The sequence below is a fragment of the Notothenia coriiceps genome, unplaced genomic scaffold (assembly GCF_000735185.1).
Source record: "Notothenia coriiceps isolate Sejong01 unplaced genomic scaffold, NC01 NC01_scaffold00002779, whole genome shotgun sequence".
In the NCBI taxonomy this organism is placed as follows: domain Eukaryota; kingdom Metazoa; phylum Chordata; class Actinopteri; order Perciformes; family Nototheniidae; genus Notothenia; species Notothenia coriiceps.
Window position 1 is genome coordinate 1 of NW_011335480.1, and position 22,471 is coordinate 22,471.

A 22,471-nucleotide genomic window follows, 5' to 3' on the forward strand; every position below is an offset into this window, starting at 1 on the left:
ATTTGAACCAGACAATAACGTTTCAATTAAGTTTCTTGTTTGAATTGAGATCCAGCTCATTACCACTGCTCATTTTCATTAACATTAAAAACCCTGGTCTGATCCATCATCGATCATCTGCATTCTCAAATCATCATCATGCACTTCCTTCAGGGTTCATACACTTTTTCACCAATGACTTCTCCATGACTTCTCCATGACCTTTACCTACTATTCCATGGCCAAAAAAATTACTCTTTCTCAGCGGTACCATTGAAAATGGTTTATTTTAACATGGAACAGGAAAATAAGGTCTGCATATGAAACATGTTGTGCCTATCTAAAACAAATCAAATAGGCTTACTAGCTCCTACACGCTAAAGCAACTACAATCTCTCACCAGCAAAACACCTCGTCAGTTAAATGCCATTTTACGTTTCATTACTATACGATACAGTATTTATTATCATTATAGGATTAGTATTTTGGCGATTAGATAAAATATAAATTATATTTGATGCAACTTTAGTTACATTTCCATGACTTTTCCAAAACTTTAGGAAAAATATTGTTTTCCATAACTTTTCCAGGGCCTGGAATTAGCATTTTGAATTTCCATGACTTTTCCAGGTTTTTAATGGCCGTAAGAACCCTGATAAGTATAAAGTAGCATGAAATGGAAACACTAGAGTGAAGTATGGTTCGTCAAAATTGCAGCACTTAGTAAATGTAGCTAGTTTATTTCCACCACTTCAACTGTGTGTGTCCTGTGTGTCCTGTGTGTCCCGTGGTCTGTGGCAGAATGAGAACCGTCACCACACCCTCCTCACATCCTGTCCTGGTGTCTCAGCACACCGACATAAACACTGACCCTTAAAAGGAAATCTGTGTGTCTGTGTATTTGTGTGTGGATGCTATGTCCGTGCAGTCCAATAAAACTACTATCAACGTCATGTGTTTCATGTACAAGAAATCACACATTTGCTTAGTTTGAACGCAAATGTGGCTCTACGGGTATGTTTCCACGGCCCACAACTGTTGGCTTTTCCATTGTGTTGCCGTGGTGAAGAAAGGATGTCAGTCATGCACAATCAATAGGTCTACAGGCTTTTATTAGTAAGTGGGTACATCTCCCCAGGGAGATCTTGACGTTGCCCAGTTCTCTGCACTCAGACAACCGGAAATCTACCATTTTTCTCCAGAAAGAACCCTCAGTCCCACTAATGACTCTCTAGGAAACTGCAGCAGAGGAATTTCAAGAGGAATACAGAAAACTCTTTCCAAGTCCAGACCATTTCTCACAAATGGGCTGCAAAAATTCGACTCCCCCATCAATAAATAGAGATATGTACTCATAACAGCTGGCAGGAGATGTTAGCTTAGATTTTGCATTAATAAAAGGATATAAAATGCTATTGGATTTCATCAAGGCAAATATATCATTTGGAAAGAGTTATTTGTTTCCTTGTGCTTTGAGTCTTTGTGCTAAGCTAACTGACTGCTGGCAAAAGTTGACATGAGAGTGATATAAATCCTTTAATCCAAGACCTACTCCACAGTTACAGGTGTGGGTAATCCAGCATTGAAAGATGAAGCTAACGCAATGCCAAAAACTGCAGCTCCTCAAGTGACGCATGGGTCCAAAAGCGAGTCAATTCCCATAAAGACCTTTGTTACTATGGCTAACGTTACAGCAACAAATAAATGTGTTTACAGCCTGGGAAGAAAAAACGCCTCTGATATCTATAGTCAATAGCTACGGGTGATTTTTTTTATATAACTTGCCTTTTAACTTATATTATGGTTTTACGTTATGCATAACTAAGCGCATGGTCACTTTGAGGGACAGCTAGGTGCCCTCACAGGTTGCTAACCACTTTTCGTCACACACTAACCAGTCTTTGCTTATTTTTGTATTTCCCTGAAGTTAGGGGGAGTTTGCATAACCAAGGAGTCAGCAGCCACAGACACCAACATTGAGCTTCACAACGGCTCTTCAGAAACAAAACATCACGGACACTATGCATATTTTACACAGTCAATAGTGTTGGCCTTTAGTCCACACTCAAATGACATTTTTGGTAACAGAAAACTGAGCTTTTGCCAAAGTTCCTTCATGGTTAATATTTTCAGAAACTCCCTTATTATCAGTGTTGAAATGTAGTCAGGGAAAACTAAGATTTGGGGCTTGTAACATCAGAGTGTTCGATGATATCTCCATTGTGACGCGCTACAAATAGGTCAACATTTGTTACGTTAGACTTGGTCATCATTTCTGGTAAAACATCTGCAGTTCCTACCTTCATCCTTTTTACATATTAACACATCATTGTACAGTCACTCTCCCACGTCATTGAGAAATACTCAAAGATGAACGCTGAATGATCACACCCACATGACTACCACAAACAACACCAGTATGTGTTTCTGAAAAGCTGCCCGCTGGTCTTGGTCGTGCTCCAAATCTGTTTTCATCTGGCAAGAAAACTAAAAGAGAATTCCGCAAAATATTAAGCTATTCCTTTATGACACAAATTGGACAGTAAAGAATAAAGGAGGTGTGGTTGCTTTGAGTCTGCCAGCATTATATGCATCAAGTGTTGGTACTAAAATCTTTTTAAAAGAACCCAGAGGAATACACATCAGGTTGAACCTAACAATTGTTTTGCTGATGGCTTGTTTATCTTACACGCCCGTTCAGCCTGGGTCTTCCCTTGTTTTATGACCCTCTCTCGCTCTTCTTACTTTTCCCCTGTCACAATCTATATGAAGGTTTTCAACTTCTGGATACAGCCTGGAAGCATCTTATTTTTTACTTTATACATTATTTGTTATGCTTTAAAACTGTGATATCATGTGAGTTTTTAAGTAGCATGTTGGTTCAATAATATGCTCACTTCAACCAACTCGTATAGCTCTTTTCTATAGCATAGAAATGTGATTATTGGTATGCATTTCCCTAAAGCTCCAGTGTGTGTGGTTGATCAGTACACAAAACCACTCACACTTTGTGGGCACATTCGGGCCCCGCTGCTAATGCGTTGACATGGTTGAGCGCACAGCTCCTACAGCCTGTGTGCAGCAGCGTGCAGCAGCTATAAATGCCACCAGAGAGAGGCCCATTTGTCAGGCTGGTTTATTGAGCATTTTACCGCAGTGCATGCTAAGCTCATCGAAGGTCAAGAGGTCAAGATTTCTATGTTCATGCTTTCTCATTAGAATGATTGACACCATTATAGGGAAGAAGCAAAAACCTGAGGTATATTATGCCATCTGTGGAGATACAGTATCTGCTGCCCCCTGTGTTACCCCTCTCTTCAACAGGCACACGTATAGAAAAGCTGAACAAATGTGTCACTTTAGATTTGCCCTGATTGGCTCTCCGTAGCTACACAAATTCACATTTACACAAAGTGGACATCAAGGACAGTGAGCCTTTGGATCTCGTGTAAAACCGGAGACAGACAGGAGATCAAATAACTGTAATGTTGAGACTGTTGCACAAGGCTCCTGGGGTTCAGCTGCGGTTTGGCATAAATCTCCTCCAGAGTCTCCGTCTGATAGACCATAACTGCTGCTAGGCCATCTGTGCTTGGTTACCGAGCTAGATACCTTTTTAATGAACCCATCATTAAGACTTCAGGAGAAAGTAACGGCACTGTGCTGCTGTTCCCTCTCTGTGGTGCACTCATGGTTCCTCTAAAATAGCCATTCAAACAATGCCATTATTAAAGAGCTGCACTGCAACACTGCGCTCTCCATGCAAGCTGCGTTAGTCCACTAAGGAAAAAAAAATCTATTTACAACATCACTGAGAATCAAATGATTACCTGAGAGGAGGAGCAGTGAGGGGCACATGCATGTAAACTACACTAACAAGAGAGGAAACAGAAAAAGATCTGCTGCCTGCTGCAGAGAAGATTGTTAAAGTGGAGAACAGGAAAAATACTCCTTTTTAACATTACACTTAAAATATCTATATAAATGCAATCATCTTTCAATGTACAATACTAAAAGTCACTGCAATGACAGAGCTAAAAAGCTAGACGTTTTGCACTTCTTTAAAAATATTTGATCTGGAGAATAGATATTTAAAAAGCCCAAAATACTGGCAAATAATATACATTAACACCAAACGCATTATTTTGTAGACAAAAGTAACAGACTTTGCCCTTGAATAAAATTACAGATTTCTATGGGACTGAGAATTGTTGGAAACATTTTTGATAATATCCACAACCCAACTAATTATTAGACATTTTAATGCAAAATGTAACACACATATATATTTATATCTATATATCTTTAATTTGCAAGTAACATATGTTTTAAATGATTATTTACATATAGGCTTAATTTTGTGATTTTTACCTTTTTATATTATATCATCATATTTGAGTATTTTTCTGTATTTTTGCTGGATGTGCAGTTTAGTTGTCTTGGATGTGACACTTTCGTAAAAAGGCAAAAGCTAAATATGATTGAACAATGCTTGTGAAAAGCAGTCTGGTTGACAGGTTGGTAAGAAGATGAGTGTTACTTCTTGGCAGGAGGATGTAGATGTGTTGGGTGGTCCTGGTTGTAATGGACCGGTACTCTCCCAGAGGACCCCTGGAGCAGATGGCAGCCCAAACAGAATCCTTCCTGCCCTCTGCTCCCCCCTCAGGTCCCTCTTCTGATGTAGTGTCCCTGTGTCCAGCCCAGGACAGCCTGTCACCAGAGCTGCACCAGATTGGGATGCATCCACAATCGATAACATTGACTGGTTGGGCTTCTGAAGTTGCTGCAGGAAGAGAGGTACTTACGTATGTTGGGCCTTTTGTTGAAAGCAGTGTTTCTGTAACAAAGACAGACATGTTTACAGGTCAGTTTACAAAGAACACGATGTTGAGGATGGAGGGACAAGGTCATATTAATCAGTGGTTAGAAAGGTCCTGTAAGAAAAAATATACAGCAGAGTATGATAAAGGGCCCAGGCTTCCCAAACAGAATTCAAAGAACAATTTGCGAAAATGCATCGTCTGCAACTTGGCCTAAAAGTCGTACTTGAACACACCGCAACACTACAGCCAACGGTCAACTATAAACTAAGTTCTGCGCTTCTGTGGGAGAAAATAACTTTCCAAAACAGCATGCAGCGGTCGTCTGTTTACGTGGTAAACGGTGCAAAATGGTTGTGGTTAGGTTATGCCAACAAAACGTATTGATTACGGTAAGAAAAAGGATCATGGTTTAAAATAAGTTTTTGCATGTTCCCTAAGCTACCAATCTAACGCCATGTGATTCAGTTACCGAGCATTACGTGACATATCGTCAGAGGTAAAAATAACTCAAGTTTTGGTATCATGCGGGACAACGAGAGCCGGTGGATGTCCTAAGGGTTGTTTGGCCGCCTTTTACCGCTGCTCTTGTGTGTTTTCAGCGTTAATACTACGTCTCTTGTTCAGAGCATCTAATAATAGCTCAGATGGGTTAACATTGGAGTTAATTGAAAGGTGCCTTGTTTATCTGTGTCAGATGCGAAGGACATCCACTTAAACATCTTCAAATATTCTGCCACAACATCTAAATGGCACAACATTTTGCCTCAACAGCCATTATTCCAAAACCATTCATCCATCCATCCATCTTCTCCCGCTTATCCGTGGTCGGGTCTCGGAGGTAGCAGTTCCAGCAGAGAGCCCCAAACTTTCTTTTCCCTGGCCACATCAACCAGCTCTGACTGGGGGATCACAAGGCGCTCCCAGGCCAGCGAAGAGACATAATCCATCCACCTGGTCCTATCTACCCCTTGGTCTCTTCCCAGCTGGACGTGCCTGGAAGACTTGTTATACTCTAACTTTGTGTGACCAGCGGGTTGAACCCTTTTAAAATCTGAATCAACACAGCATTTTCATTATGAAACACATTGAATAAGATGTCAACAGAGTTAATATGTATTAAACATCCTTTTGTTTCATGTCTTTCTAACCATTCTTGAAATGAGTTATTTTCTCATGGTAGTATCACTTCCCTGTTTAGTCTATGTCTGCAGAATAATCCATAAAGAAGATTGAAGAATACTTCTCATGGAAACAACACACAAAACAGTACAGTATACTGCTGCTGACAAGCCATCATAAAATGTGCCAACCCCTGCATTTTATAGCCAAGAAATATGATATTATTCTTAATATAACAGCAGTCCTTACTGTGACACCTCAGTGTGCAGGCAATACATATTGTGCAGTAACAGAACATTATATGATTATGGAACAGGCGGGATGCAATATTTCAGGATGAGTGTGGCACCGTGGTGAGTGTTCACATTTAACACTCTTGCAGCCTCAAAAGAAAGAAAGTCTTGGGAGACGCTGGACAAAAAGTCGACACGGCCACTGTTCCAAACAAAACCTCAGAGCAGGAGAATTTGATTACTATGGTAAATAAGCCAATCAGACTCACATGTGTTTCTAAACGCAGAGTTTTGGTGGAATGTTATAAACTCCCTAATCTCTACGCATGTGTTGATGACAGACTGACAAGGAGAGCTGGCAACAGGAGGATGGAAACACTGTATGAAGCAGAGGCCATTAAAAGGGACATTGCAACACGTACTCACTGATAAAAGGGATAGTTCCACAATCAAACAAACGAACAAACTGTTCAAGCCATACCAGTGATTCCTGGTTTCTGCTGGGTAAAATGACTGTTTTTATGATTGAAGTCTGGTGGCATAGATAATGGCTTCATTCCCCCCATGGAAATCCAAAAGTTCCATCCAGAGGGAGGTTCTCCGCCCCTGACTGAAACGCCTCCATTCGACTCCTTTGTTTATTTCCGTACCATAATGACATCACTATACAACACTTGCGCTTCTATTGGCTAGCTCTCCAACACTTTGTAAGTAACAGAGCCGGCCAGCTAACCAATCAGAGCAGACTGGGCTCTGGTTTCAGACAGAGGGTGAAAAGAGGTGCTGCAGCACAGGCAGTATGAGACAAATAAAGAGCTTTTTGAGCATTAAAGCATGGAGACATGTCCCAGTAGAAGTGCACAAAATGCCCTGTAAACATAAGTACATTGTTCAGCCTCAACTTTTGTCTTGAGCGTACCAATTGAAGTGCAGATAAGACACTGACTACACAGCCTTACACAACACAATTCAAACAAACTACTTCTTTAAATAACCCCCTAGGAAAAAACTAAAAGGATATCTTTTGGTTTGGTTGGGAATTCCACAGCATCAGTTTTAAAATATGTATTGTTTAACTACCTGTTGTCATTGAAGTGGCACACAGGAAGTGCTAGCACAAGGTATTTTCATCTCCAGGAGAGCTTTAGATGATTCCAGGCCTGGCTTTGTGCGATGCTGAGGGTGACAGGGGAGTGATGTGTTGGTCGCAGGCCTTGGACGACAGGATGTCCTGTTTGGCGGCTCAGCAGGGACATCCTGCAGAGCCGAGACACATGCTACACTGCTAGTCCTTGTGAATATGCAGGGTTGATCAAATCTGACACTATGCTAGTTTGGTATTTCAACTTAATATGAATATGAAAGGAGAGAAATGTGGGAATGTTTCTGTATAGTCTGCCTCTTTTACAGTAAACCACAAACACAATCCCACAACAATAAACCCGGATTTCCTTTTCTCGGCAGCTACAAACACATGCTATAATTATATTAAAGTATCAGATCTCTAAAAGCATCTGTTATGCAAAACATTTTCATTCTGTCCCCCCCCCCCCCCTTAGTGGTGATGACTCAATCTTGACCGCTAAGCCCTGGCACACAACACTCGTTCAGACTCATATCAGGAGCCGAAGGAAAATACAATTTTCAAGTTGAAATGAAACTTTTTGTGTCTCTATTATGGCACCACAACTATTTACCATATTTGTCCCCCAATTTTCAAAAAACATAAAAGCATTTTTAACATATTTCAGCCTATTATGTGTAGAGCCTCTGAGGGGGCGTTTCCAATGACAATACTAGTTACTGCCATTTACTTTACATTATGTTGTTCTTTTGCACTAAAGGTTGTAATCTTGGTACATATTAAAATTGTTCTGTCTGTGGGCTCTGTATATATGACACATTTTCCATATCCATCCCGGTCAAATTATTCCTACCTACGTTGCTCTTCCTGAGGATAAAACATTTTTTGGGGGAATTTTTTCCTAGTGAAATCGATGATTTTAGGATTGAGGGCGTCATGTTTCCGTGGTCTTGGACTCTACTGGGTGAATACAAATGTTAATGTACTTGACATGACTTCAATAAACATTATACAGAGGCGTGACGATTTCCAAGAATAACTTGAAGTGTGAAAACATAAAACAGTGCAGATGTTTCCTCTCACTGAGGGCGTCAGGATTTGAGCAGTACTACAGGGACGTGAAGCCATATGAAGCTATTTTATATTATTGTTTCCATTCTACACATTTTGGGACCTACTGCCACAGGAACAGACTAGAGTTGATCTCTCTTATCAGCAACACGTTATCTCTGTAAGCTGAAGTGACAAAACAAAGCTAATAACAATCTCAGACATACCTAAATGTACGCAGAAACTTATTAACTGAATGAAACAAACAACAAAAGCCTCCTTCATGGACACAGACTATTGTTCTTAGAGACATAAAAAAAAACATTCAATTTGAATTACGTCCTTAAATCTTTCCCTTTCAAATGTATTGTAAAGGTTTGACCGTAACTGAACTTCTTTGCATTCGTACGATATTCACTTGGAATCTATATGATCAAATGCATGGCTTGGACTGAACACTTTGTTGGAGTTATTGTTGGGCACAGCTGCCCTCTTGTCCATGCCCCATCCAGGGTCACCGCTACTGCCCTTTAGCAAAATCTGTCAGGCCCTCTTTGACGCAGATCCGTTTCCTGTCAAAGTGAGATTTTTATTGTTCCAAGGGTGCAGCTTCCAGAATCTCATTCCCACAGCCTTTTCCTGTTTCCTTTAAAAGAGGAAGTTCTGCTGCGCTTCAGTTTTTTTTTTGTGAGTGATTTTCCCCCTCCTGCATCTTTTCTGGGACAAATCTGGAACACAGACTGCATAACTTTGCTTGTGTCGGCCAAGTCTTGATTTCAAAGAATGAAAAGAGTTCCTTAAAAAGAGATACCCTCCCACTTCGGCCACACACACACACACACACACACACACACACACACACACACACACACACACACACACACACACACACACACACACACACACACACACACACGCACGCACGCACGCACACACACACACACACAGATTTTGCATCCTATATTCTAATGCGCCCCCTCTGAGCGATCAGCCTTGATGTTGAGCGGTCACCTGCGACCCCGAAGTGAAATGTTCCCATGGTGCCTCAGCACGTAGCCTCTTTGTTATCGCAGAGAAAATACTTCTTTGTATGCAGGGAGGGTCAGATCATACATTCACCCTCCATGGGCACTCAAATGAACACTTGAAAACATACTCTTCAGCAGCAAGTGTATAAAAAGATTGAGTCATTTCTCATCATACATGTAAGGAGAGGAGCAGTCTTAGCTCTTTTCCATTTGAGTAAAGTTCTGGTTCATGCCCTCCAAAGCCCAGCCACCAAACCACACACAGAACACTGTGTCTTCGTGCACGGGCATGCACATTTACTATAACTGTGTAAGTATGTGGTTGGATTCTGCACATGCTTAGAATGACAAATGAATCCTTGCTGATCTCAGTTAAGCTGGGATTCAAGGCAGAGGAGGAGCAGCCCGACTGCCTTTAATACATGATGTCAGATACTGTGTCACTACTTCAAGCTTTTGTAAGGTTCACATCAGTTACCCCATCCAAATGCAGGCACAACCCCCTCCAAACAAACTCAAGCACCCTTAAGAGTGGAAAATGTAAAAAAACAAAAAAAAGGTCTCAATTTGACAGTTCAATATTATTTGTAGTACCAAGTTCTTGCACTTCAGAGAGTCTTATGGTCATGCTTGCAGTTTGTAAACTCCTGCAAGAAATCTAGCACACAGTGAGGGTCTGAGGGTCTTTTTTTACTTCTGAATCATGAAAGTGTTCCAATTCTGCAGTCTTGCCTGGCCAAAACATTTTGGTGATGCCAATACATTTGAAATTTGAGGTTCAAAGTGATTTTCGTGAACTTGGAAACAGCAGTTGAGAAACAATCTAACAAAAATGTGCATTTAGCAGCTTTTTATGTTTGAAAGAACATCACCAAATGGACCTTATTGTAAGATTGTTTGCTTAATCCTAAAACTGATTTTGGAGATTGCAAAAAATGCATGATCATGTTTTGTGGAGAACTGCTCAGACCTCATTATGAAATAAAAACATGTATTATATACAGGATGAATGCGTTTCAAAGCTTGAACATGAAGTGCTGTTGTTTTCAGCCTCAAACAGGGAGATATATTGCTTTTCACTGCTGTGTACCATATTTAACATCTTGGCCTGTTGTTCTGACATTACTCTTAAAAGTGCAGCTGTATTCTCTTCAAACTGGTTTAAAGCCATAGCGTGGATGAGAGTGACCAAATGTAATATAAATGCACCATTCCCCTCATAGAGCAAGACACACAGAGATGTAGGAAAGGAAAAGCATGGTCTACTTGTTATCGTGCAACAGTTTGGCTTTAACAAGCTGCAATTTGGCAGATTGGATCTCCAAAGCTAAACATGAGCCTATATGAGCTCCAGCTAACATATCTGAAGTGGTGTTGAATCAAGCTAGGTGGAAACTGCAATATGACCTTCCAGTTTTTATGATTGTCTCTTGTTTGCTAAGGCAGCAGAAGGCCATGGGGTTAAGAGGCCCCCTTCAAGATGCCTGAACTACAATGGGGACAGAAAAATGCTTCAAAATCAGATTTGTGAAGCGGTTTGAGCAGGATGGAGAGTGTTTGTGCAGGAGAGGGCTTTTATCAGCGGCAAACACTCACAGGAAGTCCGGTTTGGGATTGTCCATCCAATTCCTGCGTTCCACAGGAAGTTCTGCATAAAAAGCAACTGAAAAACGCCCGAAGACATTTCAGTTCTGTCAGCTGGACTCACAGGGAGCACCGGGACTCAAACCGCAAAGAGTTTTATTTGAAACCCACCACCGAACCTGATCTTTAAAAGAACTGGCAGCATGGACGAGTCCAAAGATCCAGGACGGCGGCTCGTGCCCGTGGCCGCCGCTCAGCCTGCGCGCGCAAACTCACCTGATGACCCTCGACTACGAGGGTAAGATTTCTTTATTTAACCATTTTAAAGGCCGTGTTCAGGAGGTTTATACCAGCTTTTCAAAATACTCTTTTAAAAGTCATGCATTAGTGGTTAAGTTGCATCTCGTAAAGTTAGAGTAAATGTCATGTAGCCTACTTCATACTGCTTGGTAGCATCATTTTTTTTTCAAAAGGTCACAATTATTAGTAGATTCATATTTTTCCTGTACATAAACTAGGAGCCTGACTACCAAAAAGTACAATATTTCACTCTAAAACGAAGAATAAACTAACATAGGCTACAATGGAAATAATGAAGTAGGCCTAACTCAAAGTTGCACTTAAGTATATAGAATGACTTTCTTCGACCGAATTTAACTTGTAATACGTATTATATGCATTCAAGAGCTGGAAAACAAAGTGTCTCTATAGAACAGGTCACACTGCCAGTGTACTGTAGGAATACAGATATACTGTTATACTACAGAGTTGGTTCTATGTGTTTGTTTTGAGAGTCAGACTTCTGTGAAAGTAAAAGGATCATTATTTAGGTGCTATTGCAGTGTGTTGCACTATCAAGAGAACCACAACATTTATTGCAGATCCTTTCACTTTTGCTAAAAATCATACACATTTGTATTTTCATAATTCCTAAAATATTAGGTTCATGGCCCGTAAGGAGTTCATAATGCAATTAATGGCCGTGTATTCTAATCTAGAGTGTACAATACATACAATATATGTTTTCTTTTTGGATTCATATGTATTTGTTAATCAGTCTAATATTTACTAAATGTATTTAATTTTTAAAATGAGCTTCAAAGGAATCTTAATATTCTTTAAGATATTTGTTCCTTCACACATATAGGAAGGAATAACATTTAAAAGTAATTGTAATTATTTAATATCATATATATTCCCCATTTATTTTGTACCTTCAATAATAATTGCCTGTTGTTTGGCACAATATACAGTTCTCATTTATTTTCAAAATCAAAATGTAATACAATTATTGGCAACAATGAAACAGATGAATCATACTTTATTTTTCAGTCATGCAACAAGTCAATTTTTAATTAAATAAATAAATATAGGATACATGTTGTTATTTTTGGAAAGTAGTTTATGAATCATGAAAAGACTAATGTAGCCCATAGTAGCCATAGTGCAGTGACGTCACTTAACGGGTCCCCGCATTGCATGCAGTGAGCAGCGGGACCCCCAGCTGGAGGAGGGGAGGAGGGGCTACCATCACCCCCCCACGCTGCCTGACAGACAGTCTGAGCTCCGGGACTAACCTGACGGTAGTTCCATCCCCGCTCCCGTAGCTCCGCAGCGGAATACACCGGGAGTAACTTTGTTAAGAAGCACGTCTCCACTTCCTGCTGTGGACTGAGCTCTGTGAGGGGTTCTGTTAGGGAAGCTTCACGGTGGGTGATTATTTGTATTCATGCTACTGTGCTTCATATTGGCTAGTATTGTGTTGTCAGTGCAGGGTTTACTTTGCGTTTATTTCTTTATAGGTGGAGTCACGCGTTTAATGCGTGTCACTGCGCGCGCGCGCGTGTGTGTGTGTGTGTGTGTGTGTGTGTGTGTGTGTGTGTGTGTGTGTGTGTGTGTGTGTGAGAGAGTTACAGAGATGGAGATCTGAGAGGATGTAGCACACACAGATCTGTACAGCTTTAAACAGCGCCCTCTCCTGGCGAGTGTAGGGAATGTGTCTGCTCAGTTTATCCTAAAGCGTCAGTACAGTGGGCTGGGCAGTTATTTTTCAAAGTACTCTACCACTGTACATAAGTAAAACTGTGAGGTCATTTTCTACTCCTTTTCTTCTACATCTCAGATGGAACTATTGATCGTTTAACTCCACTACATTTATTTTGGGATTTCAGTTACTTTACAGATTCAGATTATTAACACAAAATAGTATTACTGATGCTGTATGAACATAGTTAACTACGCAGCACTATATTTATATAAAGTTATTCAACTTATATCATAGTATTTCTGCACTGTAGTAGTTTATTATTTTTACTTAAGCAACAGATCAGACCATTTCTTCCATCAATGCCATTTGAAGATAGCATGACACAGATGCAAACATGTGCTCTAAGCCTTGATTTCATACAGGTCCATCTGGATTACAAGCATTTGTTCTGTATGAAATCAAATTCCAGTGCTAGGAATATGTCATGTGTTTAATGTAAGACTTCCTTCCATCTCCACCACTTCATCTTTGTAGAGTGGATTTCATTATCCCTTGTGTAGGAACATTGGTAACATACTGTATGCACCCCATAAGGAAAACATTTAACATATTTAATATCCTTCCATGATTTCACAATAAAAGTTAATTGTATCTCTTATACACGTAACCCTGGAGCAGCTTTCTCATCGTCTACATAATAATGATGCTTTTATTGCCACACGTGCTCATGTTGTCTTCAAAGTGGCCTCCTGAGAGTCCCCCCCACTGCTCTGATTTGTGAATGAACGCAGCCTGGGATCACAGAGACATGCAAGCTGTCAACCAAAGCTTAGCATCGCCCCCCAGGACAACTGAGGTTCCTCCTGCCGGCTGCGGCCCCCGATAACCTGCCATCCCACCCGGCTGGCTTCAGTGCCCTGTTAGAGATTTCCCATGAGTTTTTAAAATATGGCGTGTTAATGTGTGCCTGTAGGAGGGCGTTGGTTCTAGCTGTCTCTGGAAGCGTTCCCATTCTTTAATCCTGTACAGTATGTAGCCAATTAATTCGAAAAAGGTGTGAAGGGATAAGTGAGTGTCTGTGTGAAGGGAGAGTTCTCTGTCCTTTTACTTTGTCCTTTGTGTTTTAATCCAATAATCCATGCAGATCAGAGAGTTTTACCCGCTCTATCCACAACAAATCCGGACTGTATCTACTATATGTGGGACCAAGACATTGATTATTAAGTCCCCAAGCCCTAAACATTGATATTAGAGAAACAATAACGGCAGTGTGCACTTTGTGTGGTTTTTAGGACTTGGGGTTTGACTTAGGTCTTGAGTGCAATGACTTGTGACTGTGACTTGCACACAATGACAATAATGGTCCCGCCTCTGCAAGGATCTATCGAGATACTACAAGTTAGTTGGAGTCCAATAAGTCACAACAATGCTTCCTGTGCTGTTCACAGACAGGTCTATGCACATCAAAATATACAGAGATGGCAAACGAGCCCTTAACTTAAAAATGGTATATGTTTTCTTTAAACAGCTCTAAAGATGTCCAATTCAAAATAAGTGCATCTTGCTATTCGGCAGTTACACTAAATTAAGTTTTGCAATGTTACCAAACTTTACAGACCTAATGAAAAATGTAGTCAGGTAGTCGTGGACAATTTAAGAACAAAACTTCTTAAAAAGTGTATCTGGGTTGATGAAAGTAACTTCTTTTTTTGAATCCCGATTACATAATGTGTTGAGTTGGTGTATGATTATCTCCATTTCCCTCTCTTTGCAGATAGCTGGAGTCGTCGTGGAGGAAAACGTACACAATCACAGTGAGGAGACTTTGGCTAGGACCCTCCTCCTCCTCCTCCTCCTCCCTTCCTCTCCCCTCCGCCTGGCACAGAGAAGAGTGTGAGAGACGGAGCAAGGGAACGTGGGAAAGAGGAAGACGATGTACCAAACGCTGCTCCTCTCCTCCTCCCTCTTCATCCTCCATGTGATGGGCACTCCACAGTACTACGCTCACCACGGGTAACAGCACTTAATACTCTTCCTGTGTTTATTATGGGCTGTCATCTGACCGGCGTGCCTATTACAGAGCAGATCTCCACTTCAGACCTGTTTGTTTTAGCAACATTCTCACCCAACGCCAATATATACAGATTGGTGAAATGACATTTAAACGTTTTCAGAGTGAACTCTCTCAGGAGCAGAGCTATTAGACGCATGGCATTATGGGGGAGTCTCCAGGCTCATCTTGTCATTTTCACTTGATTTGCACAAAGACCAAAATAAACCAAAAGCCAAATGAAAGGTCAAGTGGAGCCAAAGAGGTCGAAGGTCAACTCTTTTCTCTGACACATTGAGTGAGTGATTACACGGGTCAGTCAGAAGCAATTAGGCGCCACGCCAGCTTCTGGTGACAAACTGAGGAGTTTCACAGCTTTCTGAATCAGACAGAAACTTCTCATCGAAAACCAGCTCTATCTCACATGCTCTTTAGAGCCTGAAGTCTCCCTTTCAAGTTTTTAAAATATTTAATCTTTTTCTCAGGAGGAGGGCATGCGGGCGAGACCTCCATCACAGCGCTGCCATGGCAACAGAGTCTTACATCGCGGCGGTGCATAAGCCCTACATCACCCTGTGTCAGGAGCATCGCCTCTGCAGCACCTACAAGTGAGACACATTGTAATGTGTAGTCCTTTGTCAAATCACCTAATAAGTTATTCTCATATTTAGTCATTCTGTTTCTTAGTTGTTTGAGTCCGGGCAGTTTTTGTTTTATCTCAAATTAAACAGAAAGTGTAGTTTTAGTCGATAAAACTGTTGGCATTTTAAACATTTGTAGTCAGATAATTATATAAAACAGTAAATGAAATTAGCCGAAATAATAATTAATAATTTTTTAGTCTACTCATTGCTCATTTTAATTCAAGAAAACTGTTGCACTGAGAAAAAGTCTATTATATTTCTTCTCTTATTTCAAAGAAAATAAAGAGAGATTATAGTCAAGTTTATATGTATTGAAGTACACTTTAGTCTAGTACTTCATTGTGTGTTGATATAGTCAGTTATCTTTTCATTACATTGGAAACCGGTCAGTAGACAGGACCTGAGTCCAAACAGCGTTGTAATGAAGCCTTCTCAGGATTTATCTAATAAAGACATAAACAATGCTTGACATGTTTAGGAAGGGGAAGGGTTAGACATGCAGTCATAAATAGATGCAGACTTTCTCCCACAAACACAAATACATGCTTTACACAGAACTGGGTCATGGTGGCACATATTTGGGTGGAATCTAAATATCGAGGGCTTTGTGTAACTACGGGAAATGAACTGCCTGCCGGACCGCAGAGACCGCGGCCGTGTTTATTTTGGACTCCCTCCATTCCTACACACTCTCAATCTTTCTCCAGCTTTCTCCCCCTTACATACCCTACATTTGAATAATTTCTTTTTAACTCTTCTCTCAACATGAAATAGCATTCTTTTAGTCATTCTTTTTAAATAATGTTGGCTTGTCTCAGACAGTTACAGGATTACTTATCTTAATGTGATTCTCCCTACAAAATCAAAACCTAGAGTCTGTCAGACATGAGTAAGGGATAAAGAAAAGATGGAATACCGGATCTAATTTCCTAGATGTTTTGGGTTGGTTTGCAAGGGAATATACTAGGTGGTGAATTGAGGGAAAAGCAGACACACCAAACCAAGGTTAAAAGGAAAATCTGTCTTGTTGATTTTAGGAGGAACTGTCCCTTTTTAAACAGTCTGACCCTCTCTTGTTTATAACTTTGTACCTCAGAGTCTCAAAGATTTGACTCTGCATCTTGTCTCCTGCTTCCTCCCCCCTCCCTCCCTATCTCCTCTCTGACACACTCCTGGTCCAGTGTTCCGTGGTTTCAGTGTGCCACCAAATTCCCGCTCTCTCCTCAGCATTTTTTCAGTCTGACAGAGGATGGAAAAGGCCACACACACGATGACCAAAGCAGCAGTATGAATATCCAGTAAATCCCTAACTGTGTTTTGTCTCCACAGGACGGTGTACTCGGTGGCGTACCGGAAGGTGAGCAGAGCAGCCCCTTCCTCAGGTTTCTACTCAGAGTGCTGCCCGGGCTGGAGGAGGGTTCACTCTCACAACTGCAACCAAGGTAACAGGGAGCGACGTGTGATTGGTTCATCTGTCAGTCTGTACCTGCATCACCTGCTGCATCTGTGGAGTGGAACAGCTTTTAACATGTTACAGGAAGCATGCATATTCAGTATCTTGCCAAAATGTACAAGTACTCACATGCTTGTAGGTTACTCTAAATATGAAGCTACAGCTAAGTGGTGTTTAGCCTAGCTTAGCATACATTATAGAAGCAGGGGGAAACATCTGGCCTAACTCTGTTTAAAGGTTAAAGAAAGATTACAAAAGTCTATTAAGATTACTTTTTGTGTTTTTAAAGGAACACTTTACTCCCAAAATGATCATTTACAGATTCAATCATTCTTAATCAACCCGGCTTACATAAGTCAACATCTTAAAAGAGTTGAGAGACCCACAAAATAAAAGAGATACTTAGAGGTGTATTATAACTTCAAGGGGGGGCTTCTGTACTTGCATGGTTATTATTTGTCCAGGTACAACGATGCAACCAGATGAAACTGCCTCTTGCCAAGAAATATTAAAGCATGTAACTCAACATAAAACCCACAACATGTTGTTTTTACATTCATGCTTTAGTAATGCTTGAGATAAAACATTTGAATGAGTGAAATTTATGGGCGGTGGTAGGCACTTTTCAGTGTTCCCCTTCTTCATGTCTTAAAATAAGATCAATGTCTCCTGGCTGTGGCTTCATGTCTAGCATCTTCATATTCGATTTTCTCTCAGAAATGAAATAAGCCTATTTCCTCGAATCCTGAATCACTGTAAATGTCTTTTGCAGCTGTGTGTGGAACCCCCTGTGAGAACGGAGTACCTGCTTAAGACCCAACAGTGTTCCTGTCCGCTCGGCTGGACGGGACACCATGCCTAAACAGGTACACACACACAAACACACACACACACACACACACACACACACACACACACACACACGCACACGCACACACACCTGGCCGACCACACAAGTCACCCATATCTCTGTGTTTCTTGTCAGATGTGGACGAGTGTAGCGAGCAGCATCCTTGCGCTCAGGAGTGTGTGAACACAGCTGGCAGCTATCGGTGTGTGTGCAGAGACGGCTTCAGACTTACAGGAGATGGCCATTCCTGTCAAAGCCTTCCTCCCCCCCCTCCACCTCCTCCTCCTCCTCCTCCCACCACCCAGGCAACAGTGGGTGGTCACAACGATGCGGGTAAATGAGCATCACAGGAGTGTGTGCGTTCACTCACACATGGTGCCATTTCTTTTCACAGGAGCACAGAAGAAGAGAAACATAGCCAGCCTCGCGGTCCATTATTACTTTTGGTACGCGCTATGCCACTCTCAACTCGTACCGTGAGTAATAATGCACTGCGACTGGTGCCGACTGCAGACAGATGTCCTGTGGGGTGGCCCTGTGGGGGGCCCCGTGAGGCCACACCGGGACCTTTTACTCCTAATAGTCCTGCGAGTACAGCACACATCTGACTCTCATAGAGCTCCCATGCTAATACAGACATATTTCCGTCCCCACACACTACATTAGTTCTCTTAAAATGTTGCAATGTTGTCTTTAACCACGAAACAATTGTCGGTTTTAGTTTGTGTGTGCTTCCTGTTTCTTAGCAACAAGTCTTTAAAAGTAGTAGTTGACCCCAGGACATTCCTTTGAATTCCTGTCCTGTGTCAGCGTTATTGCTCCAATGCCTTTTTTGGGAAGATTTATGCAACATGAAACCTTAAAGAAGACTTTCCTTTTCGCCGAAATCTCCCCCAATCTTTATCCCCCTTTAGGGATTATTTACGAGTCACTAAACTGTAAATCCAAAGGGGAAACTGTCTCATGTGTTACAGGATGAAATGTTTCTCGTGTTAATGTGAGATTGCCAAACTTTCTTGGGCTTTGCTCCAAACTCCCTCCGATCTATCAGCGTTTCTGTTGAGAGAATTGTCACTCAAAGTGGGATTCCTCAGCTAACACGAGACTGTTACTCCCAGGACAAAAAATCCTGCGAGTATCGGCAGGTCAGCAAAATAAAAAGAGCTGGTGTTGAAAAGCCAAATATGACAGATCTTTATGCTCTTTGAAAGTGACGGATGGGTTATTTGTCTCAGTTTCACAGCTAATCTTCCGGGATGCAATAAGGCGAGGAAAGATGTTCTGGAGACTGCATCCCAATATATTTGTTCACGCAGGGATGTTTATGGAGATCACAAACATCAACACAGGTTGAAATGCTCAAAAAGTACTCCATAGCTCTGACTCTGCCAAGCCGCTGTGGAGGAGTGTTGGACTGCGATTGTTTCTCTCCATCTTCCTCCTTTCTCTTGGCCAACAATTCTATTCTCATTCCAGCTCCATCAACCCTGTCTGCTGGGGGTCACTGCCGACTCCCCCCCCTTTCCCTCCTCCTCCTCCTCCTCACCCTGTTTCTGAACTCATTCCTGTCTGCTAAAGCCAAGCTCAGAAAGCAGGGGGTCCCTAATGTTGCCTCCCGATCTGCGTCCCACCTTCTCCAGGGACAGTCCCCTCGAGTCCAGCCGGGCAGACACTCTCCCCCGTATCCAATGCATGTTCACACGGGGGATGATTGACCTTTCTTTCGGCTTGTGTATCGGCTTTTTTTCAGCCGTTCCCATGTCCGTGATTCCCTGCTGTGCCCTAAAATCTGCGGCCCTCAGCCTGGTTTCTAGTTCAGAGACGTTGCAGTGTATCATTCAAGGAGAGGGATTGATGGGGGCAGGATTCTCTGAGACACTTTTCTTAGATATAAACTTTAGGTACGAAAATTCAAACTCGGCTGTCAGCCTCCCCTGATGCAGAACTGCAACGATTTTCATGACTGATTCATCTGCTGATTAATCCTCAATCGTTTGGTCTCAAACATTTCTGAAAACAGGGAAATATTTTCATCGTAGTTTCTCAAAGTCCAATGTTTTGGCTTTTAATGTCTTGTTCTGAGTCCAAAACTTAAAGATATTCAGTTCAATATTATTTAAAACCGAGGAAAATTGGAAATGTCCATATTTGAGCGGTTGAAAACTACATTTTCGGGTCATTTTTGCATGACAAAATATCCCAAAATGGTTCTATCGACCGAATAATCCAGGGGTTTTCCTCACAAAGTTTGGTAGTGACGCCCCTCCTTTGTTTACTTTCTCAGTTTTGCTCAATTTCTGAATGCTTGTGGGATCCTGATTTAACAAATGATCCCATAGACACTCACATTGAGCCATGATAGCCTGATGCTGTTTGACTTCACTTTAGACCTCACTAAATGCATAAAGAATGTCTTTCCTAAGGCATTCAATAGTTTCTGACTGTGGGAAAGAGGTTTGAAAAGAAAAGTTCCCCCAAACTACTAACAATGCGACTTTCTTTTGACAATTATTGTGATGTAAGATCTTTTCACTGCTCCTCACTAACTGATGGCAGCTTTTTCTGATGTTCATGTTTGTCTGTTTTCAGGTGGAGGGATCAGCCAGATGGAGAATGTGACGGAGGAGGTACAGAGCCTGAGGGACAGAGTCGAGCTCCTCGAAAAGGTACAAAAAAACACACCCGTTTAAAAACACACATGAATAAAAGCCACCTACCCTGATACCTCCAGCCTCGCTCACCAGGAACACCTTTGCTCCGTGTATGATATAAAATCTGAGCTGTTATTTAATCACCTAACAAAAGATTCTAAAATGCCAGACTTACACAACGGCTTTTGAGATTCTTTTTAGAACCCTGCTTCTGTTTAGTGAAATAACTAAATGCAGATTAGCTGTTCTGGTATAATCACGCTGTAGGTTGAAATAGTTTTTTGTTTACGAGGTGAGTAATCGCACTTTTATGGGGCTGTTTTCTTTATCACCTCATTCCCTCTCCTCGCTGCAGAAGCTGCAGATGGTGTTGGCTCCGTTCAGCAGCTTCTTTCCGCCGTCGCTGGACGATGGCTGGTCTGAGAAAACCACGTTACTGTCCCACTCCTTCCAGCAGCTCGACCGCATCGACTCCCTCAGCGAGCAGATCGGCTTCCTGGAGGAGCGCATCGGAACATGTGAGTGACCACGGCTGACCTTTCATCGCTCAGAGGTCAAGAGGAGGGAAAATCCAACGTTTAGTTTAAAGGGGCCCAATTATGCTTCTGCGGTTTTCCCTAGGACTCCCCTGTTTATTTCCGTAACATAATGACATCACTATGTAACACTTGAGCTTCTGTTGGCTAGCGCTTCCAACACATTTGTACCATGAGGCCTAATGGGCGGGACTTCTCTAAGCGGTTGACCAATCATAACAGAGCCGGCCAGCTAACCAATCAGACTGGGCTCTGGTTTCAGACAGAGGGTGAAAAGAGGTGCTGCAGCACAGGCAGTATGAGAAAGATAATGTCACAGTCGAGACACTACACACAAATATGAACCTGAAAATGAGCAGAATATGGCCCCTTCAACATCACTGTTGCTTTGAGTCAGAAAAAAAAAATTCTTTCTTTTTTACTTACTAAAAAAGATTGTGTAAAAGCCCAGAAGTAACAATTTATTCATAATTTAATCAAATAAAATGTATTTTTAGAAATTGAATAACATAATAAAATCTTGAGCCAGTAATACAATAACCGTTTTGGCTAAGAAAGTTAAGTGACATTCTTAAATCTAATTTTACCTTCAGGAGCTTTAATGGCCAATTCATTGTAGTAACTGTTTTCTTTTTCCTTGTAGGTTCTTGCCAGGAGAATTAGCCAAATATTTCCTGACATCTCCCATGAAGTTAATAATGACACAAACCTGCCAGAGAATGTACAAACAGTGATGGCCGAGAGCAAGTTCGCAAGAGAGGTGACGGCATGAAGCAGAAACGCACAATAATCATCATCTGTGATTTTCACTATTCCCAACAGTTTCATTTACTTTTCTTGTTGAATCTCTGTCACATATCATCCCTGTAACATCTGAATGAAACCCACTGAGGGTCAAAGGTCAAATTGGCCACTTTGTTTCTGTTTGTTTTTGCATCAGTGCAGCTGTGTCCTCTGTCAGAAGTGGACATCTGTATTTATCTATTTAAATTATGAAGTTTAGTTATTTCTCTGCGCTCCAATAGACATTTCTACCTAGTTTTGTAACATTTTGTAATAAAAAGTCTTAATCAAAAACGGTGCAGTGTGTGCTCAGAGTGGATTACTGAACAATGTTTGCAAATACACTCCTGTCTACGCGGCTGATATTAGATCCAACATTAATCTAACACAACAGAGGAGGTCTCCTGTTGGTCTCATGTATACAGTGTGGAGGGAGTATTCAGGTGCTTGACTTTAGTAAAAGTATGTATACAGCAATGTGATGGTACTTTATTACAAGTAACAGCCCAGTAATTCAGTAAATATAATAGTCAAAATGTAGTGTAACTATCAGAAATACTTTTCCAAGTGTTTAAAAACTGAATTTGTAAAATTAAGGGATTATCTTTTGGTGTTTT

General features: G+C 41.3%; 1 protein-coding gene across 1 annotated transcript; it reads left to right on the forward strand.

The window, feature by feature from the left end:
- The first annotated feature begins 10,989 nt into the window (after positions 1-10,989).
- egfl7 (EGF-like-domain, multiple 7) lies at positions 10,990-22,151 on the forward strand. The gene is given in 11 exon segments (XM_010765844.1): positions 10,990-11,198; positions 14,662-14,900; positions 15,423-15,545; positions 16,911-17,023; positions 17,807-17,833; positions 17,836-17,853; positions 17,856-17,900; positions 18,020-18,217; positions 20,474-20,550; positions 20,891-21,053; positions 21,715-22,151. Coding segments are annotated over 10 exon segments (864 nt in total). The 5' UTR covers positions 10,990-11,198; positions 14,662-14,820; the 3' UTR covers positions 21,735-22,151.
- Positions 22,152-22,471: the final 320 nt, after the last annotated feature.